Source organism: Pseudorasbora parva, chromosome 17, assembly GCF_024679245.1.
Source record: "Pseudorasbora parva isolate DD20220531a chromosome 17, ASM2467924v1, whole genome shotgun sequence".
NCBI lineage: Eukaryota > Metazoa > Chordata > Actinopteri > Cypriniformes > Gobionidae > Pseudorasbora > Pseudorasbora parva.
This window is the reverse complement of record NC_090188.1, coordinates 27,999,529-28,018,213: the sequence shown is the minus strand read 5'-3', so window position 1 is coordinate 28,018,213 and position 18,685 is coordinate 27,999,529. Positions and strand designations below refer to the sequence as shown.

Genomic DNA, 18,685 nt, shown 5'->3' with positions numbered 1-18,685 from the left:
ACACATTTTATTCTAATATGAAGTAATGTTTTCATATTTTCTTGGTGGTTTTACGTTATTGAAACAAGCTTTTCCCTTTCATCTAGGCTTTCTTTTTTTTTTTTTAAGGTTTCATGCCTTTGAAAATAGTCGATACTGCCCCAAATATGAAGGGTAATGATAATAACTGCAACTTGCGTTTTTAAACATGTAGTATTTTATTCTGTTATAAATAGCACTGACCTCAACATACAACATCCATTACAAAATAAGAACAGACTCTTTTCATGTGAGTGTCAGAGAGAGAACACGTATTTACAGTGAGATGATGGTAAAATGGTAATTCAGATATAAATGTCAGAACTAATATCGTGATTTTCGACTGCAGGCGCAAATGGCACAGTCAGACTGAATCTTAAGACCCTTTTCAGTCTGATTCTCCTCGCCTGTCTGACTGTGGGCCTGAGCTGTAGGTGCAGGATGTTGCAGTGGTAGGTGATCGTGGTGATATGTTCCTGTTGTAGCAGTAAAGCATCAAATAGTCCCATGCCTCTTTCTCTCTCTGACTGTACGCTCCACTGTCACTGTCCACAGTGCATCTGCGTGAAACCGTGTGGGGTCAGTTTTGTTTCTTTTCCTGCTCAGGCGGTTGACCAGTCTGGTGTCCAGGGAAGGCATGATTATACAACTGCCTGTGGTTTGCCGCTACACTGTACAGCTTATACAGAGCCTGATGGAGAAGGACAAGAAGATACAATTCGTTAATGTGAGGTTTCTCTTTCTGTTTGTACAATTTTGTGGGATTATGATTATATCTAAGTAAACAGGTGAGTGTGTTCAGGTGTGTGCAGGTCCAATACCTCATTTGTGCTCCCCTAAAACAAAAAGATGAGGAAAGTAGTTAACAAATTGTAGTTTAAAATAAAAATGACCTGATTTTATACAAATAAAATCATTAAATGATGACGGAATATTTAATTTAGTTTGCGAGTGTAAAATGTTTTTATATATAAATAGTAAGATTTTTTTTTAAAGAAATCAATACTTTTATGCAGCAAGGATGCATTGAAATTGATCAAAAGAGACAGTAAATACATTTGTTAAAAAAGATTTTCAAATAAATGCTGTTATTTTGTTACTTTCTATTCTATTCTTCATCAAAGAATTCTGAAAAAGGTATCATAGTTTCCAAAAGTATTAAGCAACACAACTTTTTTCAGCATTATTAATAGTTTCTTAAGCACAAAATCAGCATATTAGAATGATTTCTGAAGGATCATGTGACACTGAAGACTGGAGTAACGATGCTGAAATTTTAGCTTTGCCTTCATATTTCACAATATCACAGTTTTTACTTCGCCCTATTTTATTTCGCCCTGGAAACCCGTACATTCATTTCTACTGCTTCTGTTACAATTTTGCAGGAACCAATCACAGACTGGCTTATCCACCTGGCTCGCTATGAGCGGGTTTAACATGATAGAGAAGTGATGGGTTGTTGCCTGTTGATCACTCTTCTTGTGGTCTGATTGGTTGAAGGTCTATCCAATTGCGTACAGTGATTCAAATAATGCCAGTTGATCACGCCTCTTGTGCGGTAGAAAATATAGAGCAGACTCCCCAGACCAATGTTAAATTTTAAATTGAGCTTGGTCTGGTGTTAGCCAGACAAAGTTTTTACTGTATTTTTGTTCAAATAAATGCAGCCTTGTTGAATATAAGAGATATACGATTGTTTTTTACTGACCCCATATCAATAAAATATATCTAAATACATACAAATTAGGGTACAATTAAAGTATACTGTACAATTATAAACTGCATACATGATGTATTTGTATAATATTGGTTGTTGACTGTAGATCTTTTTTGTAAATGATCATTATCAGTCAATATGTATAATTGTTTTTGTTAAAGTACATTTATTTCCCTCTTAAAGTTTGTGTCGTACCTGATCCCACAGCGCTCCGGCCACCTGGTCAATGACTGCGCCCAGTTCTCTGTATTCTCCTGAGTAACGGATGTACGCCCAGGTGCACAGAGTGATGAGTGCGAAGCCCAGTACCATGTTGCAGACGCTTGCGATGACGTCCACTCCCACGAACCCTGTGATCCCTGCGGCCACATACATCACAAAGATCACCACGAACAACGTTGCGGGTGTGCGTGCCGCGTGGAAGATGTTCTTGGAGTCGTTGTGCTTGATGTACTGCACGAACAACTCGTCGATCTCCGTCTCCAGCTGCAGCAGGTAACGCCGGCTGAACTCTTCCCCACCCATTTTCTTCACACTGCGAAACAGCGCCAATGACTCCTCTCGGATGTCCAAGTGACGTGCCTGTAGCTCACTTGGGGCGAGGAAAGGCCGATCTCCTCCACTCACCTGGGGGTGGGGGGGGGGGGGGTAAGAAACATGATGAAGATGAGTTGTAGTAATATGACAAAAAACAGCTGTCAATTTCATACTCACCACCTCCATCTTTCTGTTGTAAAGATCCTTAGCTGCAGCCACTGCGGCCAGATTATTGGCTTCTGCTGTGGCCTGTGCAAACAAACACAGACTAACACTGTCATACTGTAGGATGCTAATAGCTTTTGGGGGAATTTACAGCTCTGGAAGTGGAATGTTAGTGGTAAAAGTTAAGAGGTTGTACCTGTAACATGGATTTTGGATGTGGCAGCTCCTCTCCCTGGTAAATCTTGATATATGCCTGAAATTATAAACATATTTTTGGAATTCTTGGAATAAACTGATCAGCTAATTATACTGTAACAATTATACTCTGCATAAACATTTGGGATACATGATGCACTATATTGCCAAAAGTATTGGGACACCCCCTCTGTAAAGTACCGTGATAGGTTGCCCCCTGTGCAAAATAAGTCCATTTGTGAAATTTCCTCACTGCTAAATATTCAACGGTCAACTGTCAGTGGTATTATAACAAAGTGGAAGCAATTGGGAACAACAGCAACACAGCCACAAAGTGGTAGACATAAAGTCACGGAGTGGGGTCAGCACATGCTGAGGTGCAATAGCTACAGTCCTCCAGCCTTCAGGTTAGCTCAAGAAAAGTGCGTAGAGAGCTTCATGGGATGGGTTTCCATGGCCGAGCAGCATCACCAAGTGCAATGCATAGCATTGGATGTAGTGGTGTAAAACACGTCGCCACTGGACTCTAGAGCAGTGTTCTCTGGAGTGACCAATCACGTTTCTCTTTCTGGCATTATGATGGATGAGTCTGGGTTTGGTGGTTGCCAGGAGAACGATTGCCTGACTGCATTGTGCCAAGTGTAAAGTTTGATGGGCGGGGATTATGGTGTGGGGTTGTTCTTCAGGGGTTAGGCTTGTCCCTTAGTTCCAATTAAAGGAACTCATAAAGGGTTAGTTCACCCAAAAAAATGTATGTCATTAGCTCACCCTAATGTTGTTCCACACCCGTGAGACCTCCGTTCATCTTTACACAGTTAAAGATATTTTATATTTAGTCCAAGAGTGTATGGAAGTGTATGCACACTATACTGTCCATGTCCAGAAAGGTAATAAAAACATCATCAAAGTAGTCCATATGTGACATCAGTTCATCAGAATCTCTTGAAACAGCGAAAATACATTTTGGTCCAAAAATAACAAAAACTACGACTTTATTCAGCATTGTCTTCTCTTCCCTGTTTGTTTTAAATCCTCAAATAAAGATTCAAATGGTTGTGAATCAGCGTATTGATTCGGCTCGCCAATGTCAATGTGATTTAGGCAGTTTGGCAGTTTGACACGCGATCCGAATCATGAATCAATACGCTGATTCACAAGCGTTTGAATCTGTGTTTGAGGAAATTCCCATAAACACACTCCTAATCCTTGTGGAAAGCCTTCCTAGAAGAGTTAAAGCTGTTATAACTGCAAAGGGTGGGTCAACTCCATATTAGGTTAGATATTTATTTGTCATTGTAAATGTTTATACATTTACAAAATTATGTTTTATAAAACCCTTTGGATTAAGAATGGGATGCCTTTAGAGTTCATGTGCATGTAAAGGCAGGCGTCCTAAAACTTTTGGTAATATAGTGTATTTGTATATAAATGTGTATATACTGTACAAAATATTATAAAGTGTCCCAATCAACCTGAATTAACCCTAAATTATTGTATATTGTGTAATGACAACCGTTTGGGATTAATTTATATATCATTTCTAGTAGTGGTGATTGCACCTCTATTAAAACTATCACCTTGAAGTACTCCAGGAGTCCACGACAGGTGATTTTGCTTCCATTTATCTCTTTCACGTCCAGGTTTTTGGGGCGTAGTAATGAAGGAACAAGCACTTTGAGGTTATTGGTAAACTCTTGATCGATCTCTGAAACACATGATTGGAAATAGGTGTTTTTCAACACTGTTTTTGTACTTCACGGCCAGTGCTGGGTAGATCACTTACAATTTGTAGTCCATTTCTAAATACAAATGACATGATAAAAACTATAGTTAGTAAGGTAATCCATTACATTACACATTTTTGGTAATATAGACTACTTTGATTACTTTTAGATTACTTTTGACCAAACATTATATTATTTACCTATTTTATAACATTGATTTGAATAGTATAATCTTTTCTCTAAAAATGTTTAATTATAAAAAATGCATAAATTGGAAGTAAAAACAATCAATACACTAACTAAAAAAAGATTCAATTTTTTATTTGTTTATGCTGTGTGGCCAAATTTCCATGTAATTATATTCGCCTGACTAGTAGCTGGTCAGTGTGTGCATTTCCATAAAAATTTTGAGAAAGGGAAATATAACATAAAAAAAGAACATTTGATCATAGTATAAAGATGCTAACGTCGCTTTCGTTTGAGCTCAGATTGCATGCATCTGTAGACTTACCCCTCAATCTGCCATCAAAATGTGGGTTTGTGGCCACCTTGAGTCCCGGGTGGGGCATGAGGAAGCAGGAGATGTTGGTGAAGCAGGAATGGATGTGCTTCCTTACGTTCTGCAGCTCCTCGTGTTGATTCTCTGAGATCTACACACAAACACACATTAGTGGTAGTTCTGTATAAATAATTTCTGTATATTCATGTTAACCTTTCCATATATATTTGCCTTTAATCTTTTCTCCAGGAATTTCATTCCTCCTTCCTGTCCGTAGGGAAACTCGTATGGAAAGCTCCAGTCCCGCACCAGAAATATCATTGACTTGTGAAATAACACACACCAGATGATTAGTGACATTTATTTATACCAGTATTTTATAATGACAGTTTCATAAGGAACATTCTGTTTCAGAATCATCAGCGATAAAAATGCTGTGAGCCGAAGCATTAAAATACAGCAAATACCTGAAATGGTTTGAGGAATGTTTCTTCCATGGCCAGTCTGCCGTATTCAGTGAAAAGCTAGAGATCAACAAAAACAAAAGCACACATTTACCTAAAAGCTTACTCAAAAGTTTATAAAATTCGTTTTTTTTTAAATACTCATTTATACACTCACCTAAAGGATTATTAGGAACACCTGTTCAATTTCTCATTAATGCGATTATCTAATCAACCAATCACATGGCAGTTGCTTCTATGTATTTAGGGGTGTGGTCCTAGTCAAGACAATCTCCTGAACTCAAAGTGAACGTCAGAATGGGAAAGAAAGGTGATTTAAGCCATTTTGAGTGTGGCATGGTCGTTGGTGCCAGACGGGCCGGTCTGAGTATTTCACAATCTGCTCAGTTACTGGGATTTTCACGCACAACCATTTCTAGGGTTTACAAAGAATGGTGAGAAAAGGGAAAAACATCCAGTATGCTGCAGTCCTGTGGGCAAAAATGCCTTGTTGATGCTAGAGGTCAGAGGAGAATGAGCCGACTCAGGCTGATAGAAGAGCAACTTTGACTGAAATAACCTCTCGTTACAACTGAGGTATGCAGTAAAGCATTTGTGAAGTCACAACACGCACAACCTTGAGGCGGATGGGCTACAACAGCAGAAGACCCCACCGGGTACCACTCATCTCCACTACAAATAGGAAAAAGAGGCTACAATTTCCCCAAGCTCACCAAAATTGGACAGTTGAAGACTGGAAAAATGTTGCCTGGCCTGATGAGTCTCGATTTCTGTTGAGACATTCAGGTGGTAGAGTCAGAATTTGGCGTAAACGGAATGAGAAAATGGATCCATCATGCCTTGTTATCACTCAGGGTTCCTACGGGTTTTGGAAAAGTATGGAAAAGTATGGAATTTGATTTGATTAATTTCCAGGTCTGGAAAAGTATGGAAAAAATAAATCAGAGTATGGAAAAATATTTATGTTTCCAGACTATTGTCCCTATTTAATTTTATAAATATAAAATTAAGAATTTCTAAATGTATATTATATATACAAAAAAAAAATTTTCCATTCCCTTTGGATCAATCTACCACATAGACAGTAAAAAAAAGATTAGGTCTAAAAGTTTTATGTAACATATAAATATAGTCATACGCTTTCAATAGGTTAGCTACAGTGCCTTGCGAAAGTATTCGGCCCCCTTGAACTTTGTGACCTTTTGCCACATTTCAGGCTTCAAACATAATGATATGAAACTGTAATTTTTTGTGAAGAATCAACAACAAGTGGGACACAATCATGAAGTGGAACGAAATTTATTGGATATTTCAAACTTTTTTAACAAATCAAAAGCTGAAAAATTGGGCGTGCAAAATTATTTGGCCCCTTTACTTTCAGTGCAGCAAACTCTCTCCAGAAGTTCAGTGAGGATCTCTGAATGATCCAATGTTGACCTGAATGACTAATGATGATAAAGAGAATCCACCTTTGTGTAATCAAGTCTCCGAATAAATGCACCTACACTGTGATAGTCTCAGAGGTCCGTTTAAAGCGCAGAGAGCATCATGAAGAACAAGGAACACACCAGGCAGCTCCGAGATACTGTTGTGGAGAAGTTTAAAGCCGGATTTGGATACAAAAAGATTTCTCAAACTTTAAACATCCCAAGGAGCTATAATATTTAAATGGAAGGAGTATCAGATTACTGCAAATCTACCAAGACCTGGCTGTCCCTCTAAACTTTCAGCTCGTACAAGGAGAAGACTGATCAGAGATGCAGCCAAGAGGCCCATGATCACTCTGGATGAACAGCAGAGATCTACAGCTGAGGAGGAAGACTCTGTCCATAGGACAACAATCAGTCGTATACTGCACAAATTTGGCCTTTCTGGAAGAGTGGCAAGAAGAAAGCCATTTCTTAAAGATATCCATAAAAAGTGTCATTTAAAGTTTGCCACAAGCCACCTGGGAGACACACCAAACATGTGGAAGAAGGTGCTCTGGTCAGATGAAACCAAAATTGAACTTTTTGGCAACAATGCAAAACGTTATGTTTGCCGTAAAAGCAACACAGCTCCTCACCCTGAACACACCATCCCCACTGTCAAACATGGTGGTGGCAGCATCATGGTTTGGGCCTGCTTTTCTTCAGCAGGGACAGGGAAGATGGTTAAAATTGATGGGAAGATGGATGGAGCCAAATACAGGATCATTCTGGAAGAAAACCTGATGGAGTCTGCAAAAGACCTGAGACTGGAACGGAGATTTGTCTTCCAACAAGACAATGATTCAAAACATAAAGCAAAATCTACAATGGAATGGTTAAAAATAAACATATCCTTGTGTTAGAATGGCCAAGTCAAAGTCCAGACCTGAATCCAATCGAGAATCTGTGGAAAGAACTGAAAACTGCTGTTCACAAACACTATCCATCCAACCTCACTGAGCTCGAGCTGTTCTGCAAGGAGGAATGGGCAAACATTTCATTCTCTCGATGTGCAAAACTGATAGAGACAAACAACTTCCAGCTGTAATCGCAGCAAAAGGTGGCGCTACAAAGTATTAACTTAAGGGGGCCGAATAATTTTGCACGGCCAATTTTTCAGTTTTTGATTTGTTAACAAAGTTTGACATATCCAATAAATTTCATTCCACTTCATGATTGTGTCCCACTTGTTGTTGATTCTTCACAAAAAAATACAGTTTCATATCATTATGTTTGAAGCCTGAAATGTGGCAAAAGGTTGCAAAGTTCAAGGGACCGAATACTTTTGCAAGGCACTGTATATAGGTTCATATAGGTTATTTTATGTAAGTCCTGCCTCATGGACTTACTTCCTGTCTAGCTACTTTCCTATCCTAATAAAAGGCAAAAATGCCAATATTAAACCTTTAGAATGTAACATACCTGTTAGCTGTTGAATTTTAAAACAATTTATCAGAACAAGTTAAATATGGTTGGAAAAATCTGTAGGGAAGTCTGGAAATTTGAGTCTGGAAAAGTATGGAATTTTGAAATGAAAATTGTGTAGGAACCCTGATCACTGTACAGGCTGTTGGTGGTGGTGTAATGGTGTGGGGGATGTTTTCCTGGCACACTTTAGGCCCCTGAGTGCCAATTGGGTATTGTTTAAATGCCACGGCCTAGCTGAGCATTGTTTCTGACCATGTCCATCCCTTTATGACCACCATGTACCCATCCTCTGATGACTACTTCTAGCAGGATAATGCACCATGTCACAAAGCTAGAATCATTTCAATTTGGTTACTTGAACATGACAATGAGTTCACTGTACTAAAATGGCCCCCACAGTCACCAGATCTTAACCCAATAGAGCATCTTTGGGATGTGTTGAACAGGAGCCTCGTGCCCTGGATGTGCATCCCACAAATCTCCATCAACTGCAAGATGCTATCCTATCAATATGGGCCAACATTTCTAAAGAATGCTTTCAGCACCTTGTTGAATAAATGCCACGTAGAATTAAGGCAGTTCTGAAGGCGAAAGGGTCAAACACAGTATTAGTATGGTGTTCCTAATAATCCTTTAGGTGAGTGTATATGGTATATATTACTAAAAAAATTATATATGGTATATTATTATTAATATTATTATATATTATTAGTATTTGCATCCATACAAAAAAATAAATAAATGTCCTTTCTAATATGTTTGTTCAGGTCATTCTCATTTCATTTCTCAATTAGCAGTAGCACACTGTGTTTTACTGTGCTTTATAAATACATTTGGAATGAAATTGAATCTCACTAAAAGTCTGATGATTACTACAGTTCAACAACGTTGTGGGTGGCAAAATGAGTCTATACCTGCAGATGCTGAAGATCATCTTCCTGAACATTCTGAGATATGTTATACACCTACAAAGAAAAAAAATTGTGATCCTGCTGAGCTCCTAAACAGGAAGGTTTAAGGTCACGGGGTTTTTGTGTTATGCTTTTTGTGTACAACCTGCATTGAGCTGATCATAGTACTGAGGGCAAATACAGTAGCTGAGTCACGGAGAGTGGACTGGCTGTCGAAGGTCCCCTGTGTGTCCATTAGCAGCACTGCCACCTACAGGCACAAAGACATATTGGATCCTTCTCATATGAACCACGTTCTAAATTTCCTGCCATGTTTTACACAGATATGTTAGATATGATATAATTGTACTCAAATTAAGAGATTGATTAGACACTTTGTTCAAAAGCTTTGGGGTCAGTAAGTTGTTGTTGTTGTTTTTATATGGTGATACTTTTATTCAGCAAGGATGCATTTCATTGATTAAGAGGCAGTGTCCCATACAGGAGAAGGCCTTAATCTAGAATGCTTAGATTTGGGTCCGTTCTTTGTGCATCGCTAACGCAGTTAGCTGGATTTGATTGTTGACGATTTAGGATGATCTTGGACTGTTTGGTTCTTTAAAACACCCTGGATTTGCTGTCATAGCTACAGGTCAGTAAATTTAAACCTGCACAAGAGCAGGCTTATTTCATGTAAACAGGATTAGAATGCATCTTTTTAAGCAGCATTGATACTTAAAATGTGTCCAAATTACTGATACTTTATAACAAGTTATTTACTGAACCAAGGATCATAATCATTTATTTTAAATAAAAACTGTATTTGAAAATATTATATTGTTGTGTATAGACACAGCCACTTGATGGAGAGATGTATTTTTGATAGAATAATTACTTTATTTTATTGGAGTTGTACACACATGCAGTAAAGTCGATCTGAGCAGTGCAATTGAGTGATGAGAAGGTGTTTTTCTGCAAGAGATGCAGATAACTTGATCTTGACCCTTAAGAAACTTAAACGAATGCTGTCACTTAAAGAATCTGCTTCAAATTGATTTAAAAATTAAATAAATCGCTATTTACATTGAAATGTAAATGTAAAGGGTGTACAAAAACTATAAAATCATCAATATAAATGTTTAAAACTAAAAAAAAGTGCACGTTTTATTTATATATTATAACTTTTATTTTGATTTGGTCATTTGGCTGTTTCCTTATAAAGGTCCAGAAATGTGTTGTTGTTTTTTGCTTCTTTTTTTTGCCAGGTGGCTTTTTCCTCAAGGCTAGGACTATTTAAAACCATGAAATAGAAATTAGATTTCTGTTCATCTGGTTTAAAAGGCCATTCTAGTCTAGGACTGCTTAATCTCTCTCAGGTAAACTGCCCCAAAAGGGACATTAAAGACATTTATTATCTTACAAAAAGATTTCTATTTTTTTCTGTATAAAAGAATCCTGAAAACTGTTTCATTATCTTCACAAAATATTAAGCAGCATAACTGTTTTCAACATCGATAATAATAAGAAATGTTAGAATTATTTCTGAAGGATCATATGACAATAAAGACTGGCGTAATGATGCTGAAAATTTTCCTTTGAATCACAGGAATAAAATACATTTTTAAATATATAAAACAGTTGTTTTAAATTGTATTAATATTTCACATTATTACTGTTTTTACTGATCAAATAAATGCTGCCTTGTTGAGCATAAGAGACTTTTTTTCAAAAACACGAAAATCTTACCGACCCCAATCTTTTGAATGGCAGTGTAAGTGTTTTAGGTTAAAGGCAGTCTTACCTTGCTGCCATCTGGTTTGTCCACCAGGAAGACCTCACTCCAGATCTGAATGCCAGTGGTCTCCCGCTCTGACCCTCCTCTCCATGAGAATCCCGTCAGCGGCTCCTCAGGGTCACCCAGCCACTGATCACTGGCCTAAAAACACACACACACACCGCAGATTACACTTTGCGGTTTGGAACTAGTCAGAGCATGTTTTCACACTTCTATACACAAATTAGAGACAATCTGACCTGGCTGTACATGTAACGCAGCATAAAGTCCATGAGGAAGGATTTGCCCTTGCGGAAGGCTCCTGCCACAGAGATGGCCACCACCTCTCTCTCTCTGAGCTCTTCAGCCAGTAGGATCTTACTGAGCGCCGCCTCGTCCAGCTCAAACGTGTGGTCATCCTTCACCACCAACACCTGCACTGGACGCGCCCGTCCGTCTGTCTCCTCATCCTCTGAGCTCCAGTCATACACGTTCTTATCCCCGAGAGAACCTGAACAAAGCCACATTTAAATGTTACTCCTGCAACTGCAATGACTTTCATAGTGCTAACCATAAACATAATAATATCCAGTATCGTAAGCAAACCACAGTTTATAGAGACACTACGTACCGTTAATGCTCTTAAAGCTGATGCTTTTAAAATGCAGTGCTCTCTATAGGGCATAACGTTTGGGTTGCATCAAAGGCGCAACAATAATGGAGAATTTCAATATGAGACGGGGGGGGGGGGACGAACAACGTGTATGTTAGAAGTTGGGAACAGTAGATTATATTTTGTGCAGTGTTATTTAGTATTATATATTTACTCTTATACATTATTTATGTATAATAAATTATATATATAAAATAAATTATATATATATAATTTATTTTTTCAGTTTTCATTTTATAATTTTTTTGTTTGTTTTTGATTTTTTTTTCATATTCTGTTTAGGTTTCTTTTTTTATTTACAGTAAGTAATCTTAGTGCTTTAAATTAGCTTTATTTCAGTTATTTGCAAAGGCAACTTTTCTCATTTACATTTAGTTTGTGTTTTCATCTAATATTTACATTTTATTTCAGCTTGATTTTTTAAAAAAAAACATTACGTTAGCAACAAGGCAATCAGTAGCTTAAATTTTTTTGAAGTTAAGAAATTTTAAGATTAAGTAAGCAGAACTTGCACATTTTTATTTTGTAATCATACATTTGAATTCCTCTGAACTAGAAATATTTGTGTAAGCTAATTCATACATTTAACTTAAAAAATAAAGTAATCTCAAATGTTTAGTAGTGGAAACTTGACTAGCTTTACCTGTTAATTCAGTAAATGCCACCTTGCTAATGGGCTACACAATGCTTTGTTAGAATATCACTTGCTGAACGAGGACAGCAATATAATACATCTAACATACTTAAATGTTATCAAACTAAGCTCATGCTCCACTCATCACCATGATTGTAACCCTACAAACAAACAACCTAGGATAACAAAACATTGAACTCTACTAAATCTACCATTTAACATTATTTTTTCACACAAAAATAAATAATATAACACTTAATTTTGGCCTTTACCATTTCTTTTTTAGTGTCATGGGAAAGCATACTGGAAAATAGAAATCCCAGATCAGTTTCGCTTAAATTTAAGTTTGTCTAAATTAAAAGGAAAAAGTTTGTACAACTCAAAACAATGAAACAAATCAGATTACTAAAAAAATTAAGTTCTAAATACTAATAAAAGTTAATTTGCTTGAACTAATTTGTTTTATTTGAGTTGGGTCTACTCAAACCAGTTGATTATTTTGAGCGTTAGTAAGAGAACAGCATTAATGAATTACATGAATTAATGAAGCATTAATGACATGTTATGCTTAACATAATCATCTGTTTGAAACCAAATAAGGCCTAAATTCAAATCAGAGATGGGTGTTCACAACACCAATGTTATGGAAGGACATTTTAAAAGCAAAGACTCTTTTTTTCTCTATCTAGCATTCTCCTGGGAGGAATGGTGGAGTCACGGTTTAGTAAGGCTTAATGCAGCTGACAATCCTAATGGAGGTTTACTGATGATCTTGATCTCTGTCATCAAGGCCAATGTGGTGTAGTTCATTATTGCTTTAGAAGTCCATCTCTTTCACTTCTCAGACGTCCTGATGTAAAAAACAAATGTTAATGTATTTTTAAACATTATGTATAGGTAGGCTATGAACAAGGTTGCTCTGGGGGTTCTGCCTCTCTAATTGATGCTTTTATTAAGGATTTCTTAAATGCAATGGAACAGTTCTCCAGTAATGGATATTGACAGGGGGATAAGAACATAACATATTTTCAGTCGGGGCTAAAAGGATTGTAGTGGGTTAGATTAGAATTACAAGGATGTGATGTGTCTGTTCATTGCATTACATTTAAGCTTGCCATTGGTTGATACCAAAATTAATATTGTCCCAACACTAATTATTTACATTAAAATTACCTTGTAAGGCCCTATCCCTCTCATTATTTCCCTCTCTCGCACTCCATCATGTCATATTCACCTGGTCAGGCCTGTATGAAGCAGTGAGCACCACACGACAACCGAATACATTATATAAACCAGCATCTCCATACAGGCCTGTAGCAGATGTACAGAGCTCTGCTTATGTGGGTCACTGGCATCAATGCACATTACTACACACACACTCAGAACATTTCTGATTTTAACATCCGCAATAAAGAAAAACGGTGACGCGTGATCTAATAATGCAACTGAAGTACCAGTCAATAACACAGGGATGAATTATCCAGAAATAACGCATATTATTGACCGGAATGTGCAAGAAATAGGTTCGTGCATTCGCAAACGACCAATAATTTGTGTTCCCATTGACATTACAGTACTGCAAATGTCCCATTGCTTTTAAACAAAGATTTTACAGCATTAAAATAGCTGTCAACACAAATACACACGAACAGATACAGGGCGGAACAGGGCTGTGGTCCGGACCAAATCAGCTGATTTGGACAGGGGTGGAAATCACTGTATTCGTATGTTTATCTGTGTTTGTTCGTTAACATATAGACAGAGATCTATATAACATAATCCTCATAATTTACAGAATCACACAATAACCCGTCTCATAGGGTGTCTCACGTCTTAGATGGTTTATTGTATTAAAGATGTACTCACCCCAGCTGTCTCTGTCCTTTTTGTCTCGAGCCATGGCGCACTCGGTGTTTTGTTCAGTATTGGGGTCGGGTCGGTTCGGTTCTAAACAGCGATCATGAAACGAATGCGATGCTGGAAATCAGCTGCGAGTGATGGAGGCTCATTCTCATCTGAGCCGAAAATGCAGCGCACCATCTGACCGCCTAGTGGCGCTGTAGCACGCTCGTGGTAATGTAATATCTTGACTGTAAAGGGCGGGGCTTGGAGGCTCTGGCGTTGTCTCTAATTGGTCAAGTAGGCATACGGTTTTATTATAGATCTTTTATTTGTTGTTCTCATTGTCGTTATTTAAGTAAAACATAATCACGTGGTACGTGTATGGTAGGCTGTCAGGCATCAATAACTAGATTTTAATGTAAATGCTTTTTACTCATACAAATGTCTCTTAAAACAACAACAACTGATTCTTAGGCATTGTTTTCTGTTGTGTGAGGGGCTACTGTTTTGTGATAACTGATTCTTAAGATAAGGGACAAATGTCCTAAACACAAACATCCATTTAATGTTAAAAAGTAGGAATATCAACTAAATAAAAATACTTAAAAATGTAAATCTAAAGGAAATTCGTATAGCTACTCGGTACATTCATTGATTAAATAATTGATTTAGAATTATTTCAAAAGCACACACTTGGAATAATAGGCTATGTAGTTTAGGCCTACCTGTCCTTATCAGGTCACAATGTAAAACTGACAAACAAAGTGTTCAAAAATGCAACAAAACAATACAAAAAAGTAATTATTGAATTATTTTTAAAGTTGTCTTTTGTTTGCGTCAAGTCAGGATTTTCTATTAATCTGAATAAATCATTCAGCAGGCAGTGTCATGAGCAGCTTTATAGGACACATTTTCCTGGAAGTTATATATATTTTGTAATATTTTAAATATTGAAGTCGCTGTGGTCACATCTTTTATATGTCGACTTGGTCATCACAATAGTTTCTGTAAATAGCCTAGTTGTGGGATAAATCTTGCCATTTTTGTTAATTCCATCAGGTTTTATGTCTGACTGACAAGTGTTCTCTAAAAGTCTGTATAATGTGATACTTTTTTATATAGCCAATGGGAATTCTTATAATATTGTTTCATGATTCTATTTAGCCTACATATATAGCCTAGGCTATATTTTGCCCCAGCTGACCCATTGTGAGCACAGTATTGTCAACTCTATCAGTTTTTGTTAATTTCGAAATAATTCTGTCTTATTCTTTTTTCAATTTATTGTGTAAACATTTTAAACCATCAATGGAACCACATAATATTATGTCTTAGAAGATTGGTGATAACAACAGAGATTGCATTTTATGACCTATAGCTCCTTTAGGCTACTGAACACTTACACTATTTTTTGATAGATTAAATTATACCATTTATGCTTTTTAGTGCTTCTGATGAAGTTGACATAAATTAAGTTGAATAGCCTATTATTATTATTATTATTATTATTATTATTATTATTATTTTATTTTTAGAAAAAAAAAATATTTAAGCTAGAATTAAGCCTGTTCCCTTACATGGTTCATTATCTGAAAAAGTTGTCGACAAAAATACCAATTGTTAATGATATGGTGTTAGTTTTTATTTGTTTAACATCACACACAAAAAGAGAAAAAAAGCGGTCCTTATCTAGAGAAAAGTAGCCTGTTTGTTACATCTTTAATATTGCTTTTTTTGTTTAAGCTCTTTGCTGTACCCGCTGTACCAGTGAATTTGCAAATAGCTGTAGGGTATAACAGTTGCTTATGAAAATGTAAGTGACGTGACGTTCGCCCAAAAGTTCTATTATAATGATTAGAAATAGGCTAGCATCGAAACTTCGTCAAGTGGCTGCATATCCGTCAGATGGCGCTAGGCGAACACTGTGGAAAGGAAAGGAAAAGAAAAGAAAAGAAAAGAAAAGAAAAGAAAAGAAAAGAAAAGAAAAGAAAAGAAAAGAAAAGAAAAGAAAAGAAAAGAAAAGAAAAGAAAAGAAAAGAAAAGAAAAGAAAAGGCTATAACTTGTCGTTTACTGAAAGACAGTTTTGTTAAGTTCATTTTTTGCTAGTGAACAATAGTTACGACCATTTAAAACAATAAATCAAAATCTTGAAGACACCTAAATAAATAACAGCAGAGCTGCTTTAGCAGATAACTGATAGCCTATATTTTTTTTATTTTATTTTTTAAATATTTTTTGTTTTTGTTTTATTCATTTACAGTGCAGTGCATCTCGTGCAAAATAAAATAATGCACAGTGAAACAGAGTGAATTAAAGTAAAACAGATATTGTGTAATGCTTCAACATTGTAATTGCTTTTATAAATCGTGTTTGCTTTTGCTGTGTGAGCGTGTATCCGTGTGTCTGTGTGTTTTTGAGTGTGTCTTTCTGTCTGTGTGTGTGAGGTCTGATCTGATCTCTGGCTTCAGTTGAAGTTTGCGCTTCTCTCTGTTCCTGTTCGGATGGTTTTTTCGACGCAAAATGAACTTCGTCATTTAGGAAAACCTTTATATCTTCACGAGTTCAACGGGCAAAGATAAATCGCACAAATGGTGAAGTTTGAATCAAAGGGTTTAATTTAAGTGATTTATTTCGTGTTGTAGTTTGAGGCTGTTTATAGCATTAGCATTAGCTTCGGCTGAACTTTACTGTCACTCAGAGCAAACGGCAGTTAAAAACACTCACCAGCTAAATGCAAGTATATATCTGTATAATCTGGGTTATGCTACTTGAACATATTTGAATGAGTATATTTTTTCCTTATAAAATGAAGTTTAAAGCTGAAGTGATTATGTCAGATTAGTTAGCAGAAGTTAGCGGAGTTAGCTTCATACGCGGATATTCAAGCAGAAAATTAACTTTAATTATAAAACTTTAAATAAGTTAATCTTTTTACCTTACTATAATTTGTATAGACAACCCATCTGTTTTTGACAGTTAGGAATTGCTGACACCCGTTAGTAATTTAAAATGCGTCCAAATAAAGTAGTTTGCTAATAGTTTTGTTTGTTGGAAAATTCCTTATAAAACGACTTTAACTTATGTTATTTTTATTTTGTCCATATTGCTTCTGCAATATTCACACATAGGATTAATCACACATATGATCTTAATTATTATCTGTCTTTCTGTTTGTCTGTCTGTTCATCTGTTTACCTATCTGTTTGTTAAAGCTTAGGTGTGTTGGTATTAATCACATGATTCTCTGGTTTCTGTTATTTTTCAGGGGGATGAGGACTGCAGGTCTGTTGTGAAACTGAATCTGGGTCATTAAAGTAGTAAATCCTCCAGTCCGACAGCATGGATCCGCTGGGCCGGTCCGGAGGGGAGATTCAGCGCAGAAACCCACAGAATGACTTTGAGCTGATCCAGAGGGTTGGCAGCGGAACATATGGAGACGTGTATAAGGTACTGGACACATTATACCTGAGACAACTGTGTAGCGGTCGCCATATTTTAGGACACAATCGGGAGCACACAGCAACAACAGTCACAAATTGGCTGAGGAAAAAAAATCAGCTTTTTTATTAGTTTTAGATATGTATTCAACTTTTTGAATTTGCTTACTGCTTACATTTCCTTAGAATAAAACGGAGTAATATTATAATATCTAATCATTTTAATTCCCCCCTTTCGAGCACAGAAGACCCATTTGATTTCTCTTTTGCGGCTTATTGCACATTAATATTTATGTTGAAATGTTGTACTGCCATTCCATATTAGTTTCACTCCCTAACTCTTTGATATGAGTGTTTTCCTTCAGGCTTGTTCACTAAAAGAGGCACTTATGTAACCGATAAAATAATTACAATAATATGGTGGGATCTCAAATGGTGGATCACTTTAAATCATGATTTTATGTTGTCATATCACCTAGGCCTAAACTTAAATTTTAGAGAATTAAGCCATTATAAACAGTATGACTTTGTGTAAAATGGCTTTGAAACAATGCACTGTGGAAAGTGCCATTGAAATAAATGACTTGACTAGAATGAATTAATATAATATCTAAATATGTATACTATATAACAACTACTATATAACTATACTATAATTAAATATAAATTATAAAGTCAAATTTTGGTTGAGTTGTTTACCTTACTAAGTTTCACTTTCACTGTGGAAAGCTGAGAAATCACACATTTTCCATACCGGCCGTAAGACCGGCTATGGAAGTTGATGACGTCAAGTTCCCATTCTCTGAATCCAGTTTAGACAGTAACATGGCAACATGATTATGTGCAGGCATGTGTGTATGTGTGTATTATTTAGTTGGTATTTACCTTCAGTTTTAGCCTGTACATTTTTTAAATATTATTGTGTTTATGATATTTGCGTGTTAGGTCTGGAGTTCAGCCTTAGGCACTTTTTAGGCCACCATTTGCATACAGAAAGCTAATGATAGAGAATGAAGAGAAAACAATGGAGTATATTTAGTTAATATTGTTATTTTTGTGCAGTTTGTGAAGCTACAAACTCTTAAAGTGTAGCAAAGCTACATACATGAAATGTTTGACTTGTGCACCATCATACCATGTGGAATGTGAGTGTCAGAATCCTGAATAGATTGAAAGTTCTGAAAATTAAGAGACTCGTTCTTTACCTTGCCTTATCCT

At 36.5% G+C, this 18,685-nt stretch overlaps 2 protein-coding genes across 6 annotated transcripts in view; one reads left to right on the top strand and one right to left on the bottom strand.

Moving 5' to 3' along the window:
* Window positions 1-173: 173 nt before the first annotated feature.
* Window positions 174-14,240, bottom strand: atl1 (atlastin GTPase 1). Its single transcript, XM_067420845.1, has 14 exons — window positions 14,054-14,240; window positions 11,141-11,391; window positions 10,908-11,042; window positions 9,273-9,377; window positions 9,131-9,181; window positions 5,323-5,379; window positions 5,087-5,179; window positions 4,868-5,006; window positions 4,210-4,337; window positions 2,634-2,690; window positions 2,450-2,521; window positions 1,931-2,362; window positions 840-854; window positions 174-709 (listed from the first exon to the last, which is right to left on the bottom strand). The coding sequence occupies exons 1-14, from the start codon at window positions 14,085-14,087 to the stop codon at window positions 599-601; spliced, it is 1,680 nt and encodes a 559-aa protein (XP_067276946.1). The 5' UTR covers window positions 14,088-14,240; the 3' UTR covers window positions 174-598.
* Window positions 14,241-16,461: 2,221 nt separating this feature from the next.
* The window catches only part of map4k5 (mitogen-activated protein kinase kinase kinase kinase 5), a 58,757-nt gene continuing 56,533 nt past the window's right edge, over window positions 16,462-18,685 (top strand). For 4 of the 5 annotated variants that reach the window (XM_067420729.1, XM_067420727.1, XM_067420725.1 and 1 more), the window contains exons 1-2: window positions 16,462-16,621; window positions 17,296-17,477. In XM_067420729.1, the coding sequence (XP_067276830.1) occupies window positions 17,370-17,477 (108 nt within the window). In that variant the 5' untranslated portion in view covers window positions 16,462-16,621; window positions 17,296-17,369. The other variant, XM_067420726.1, reaches the window with a different exon arrangement.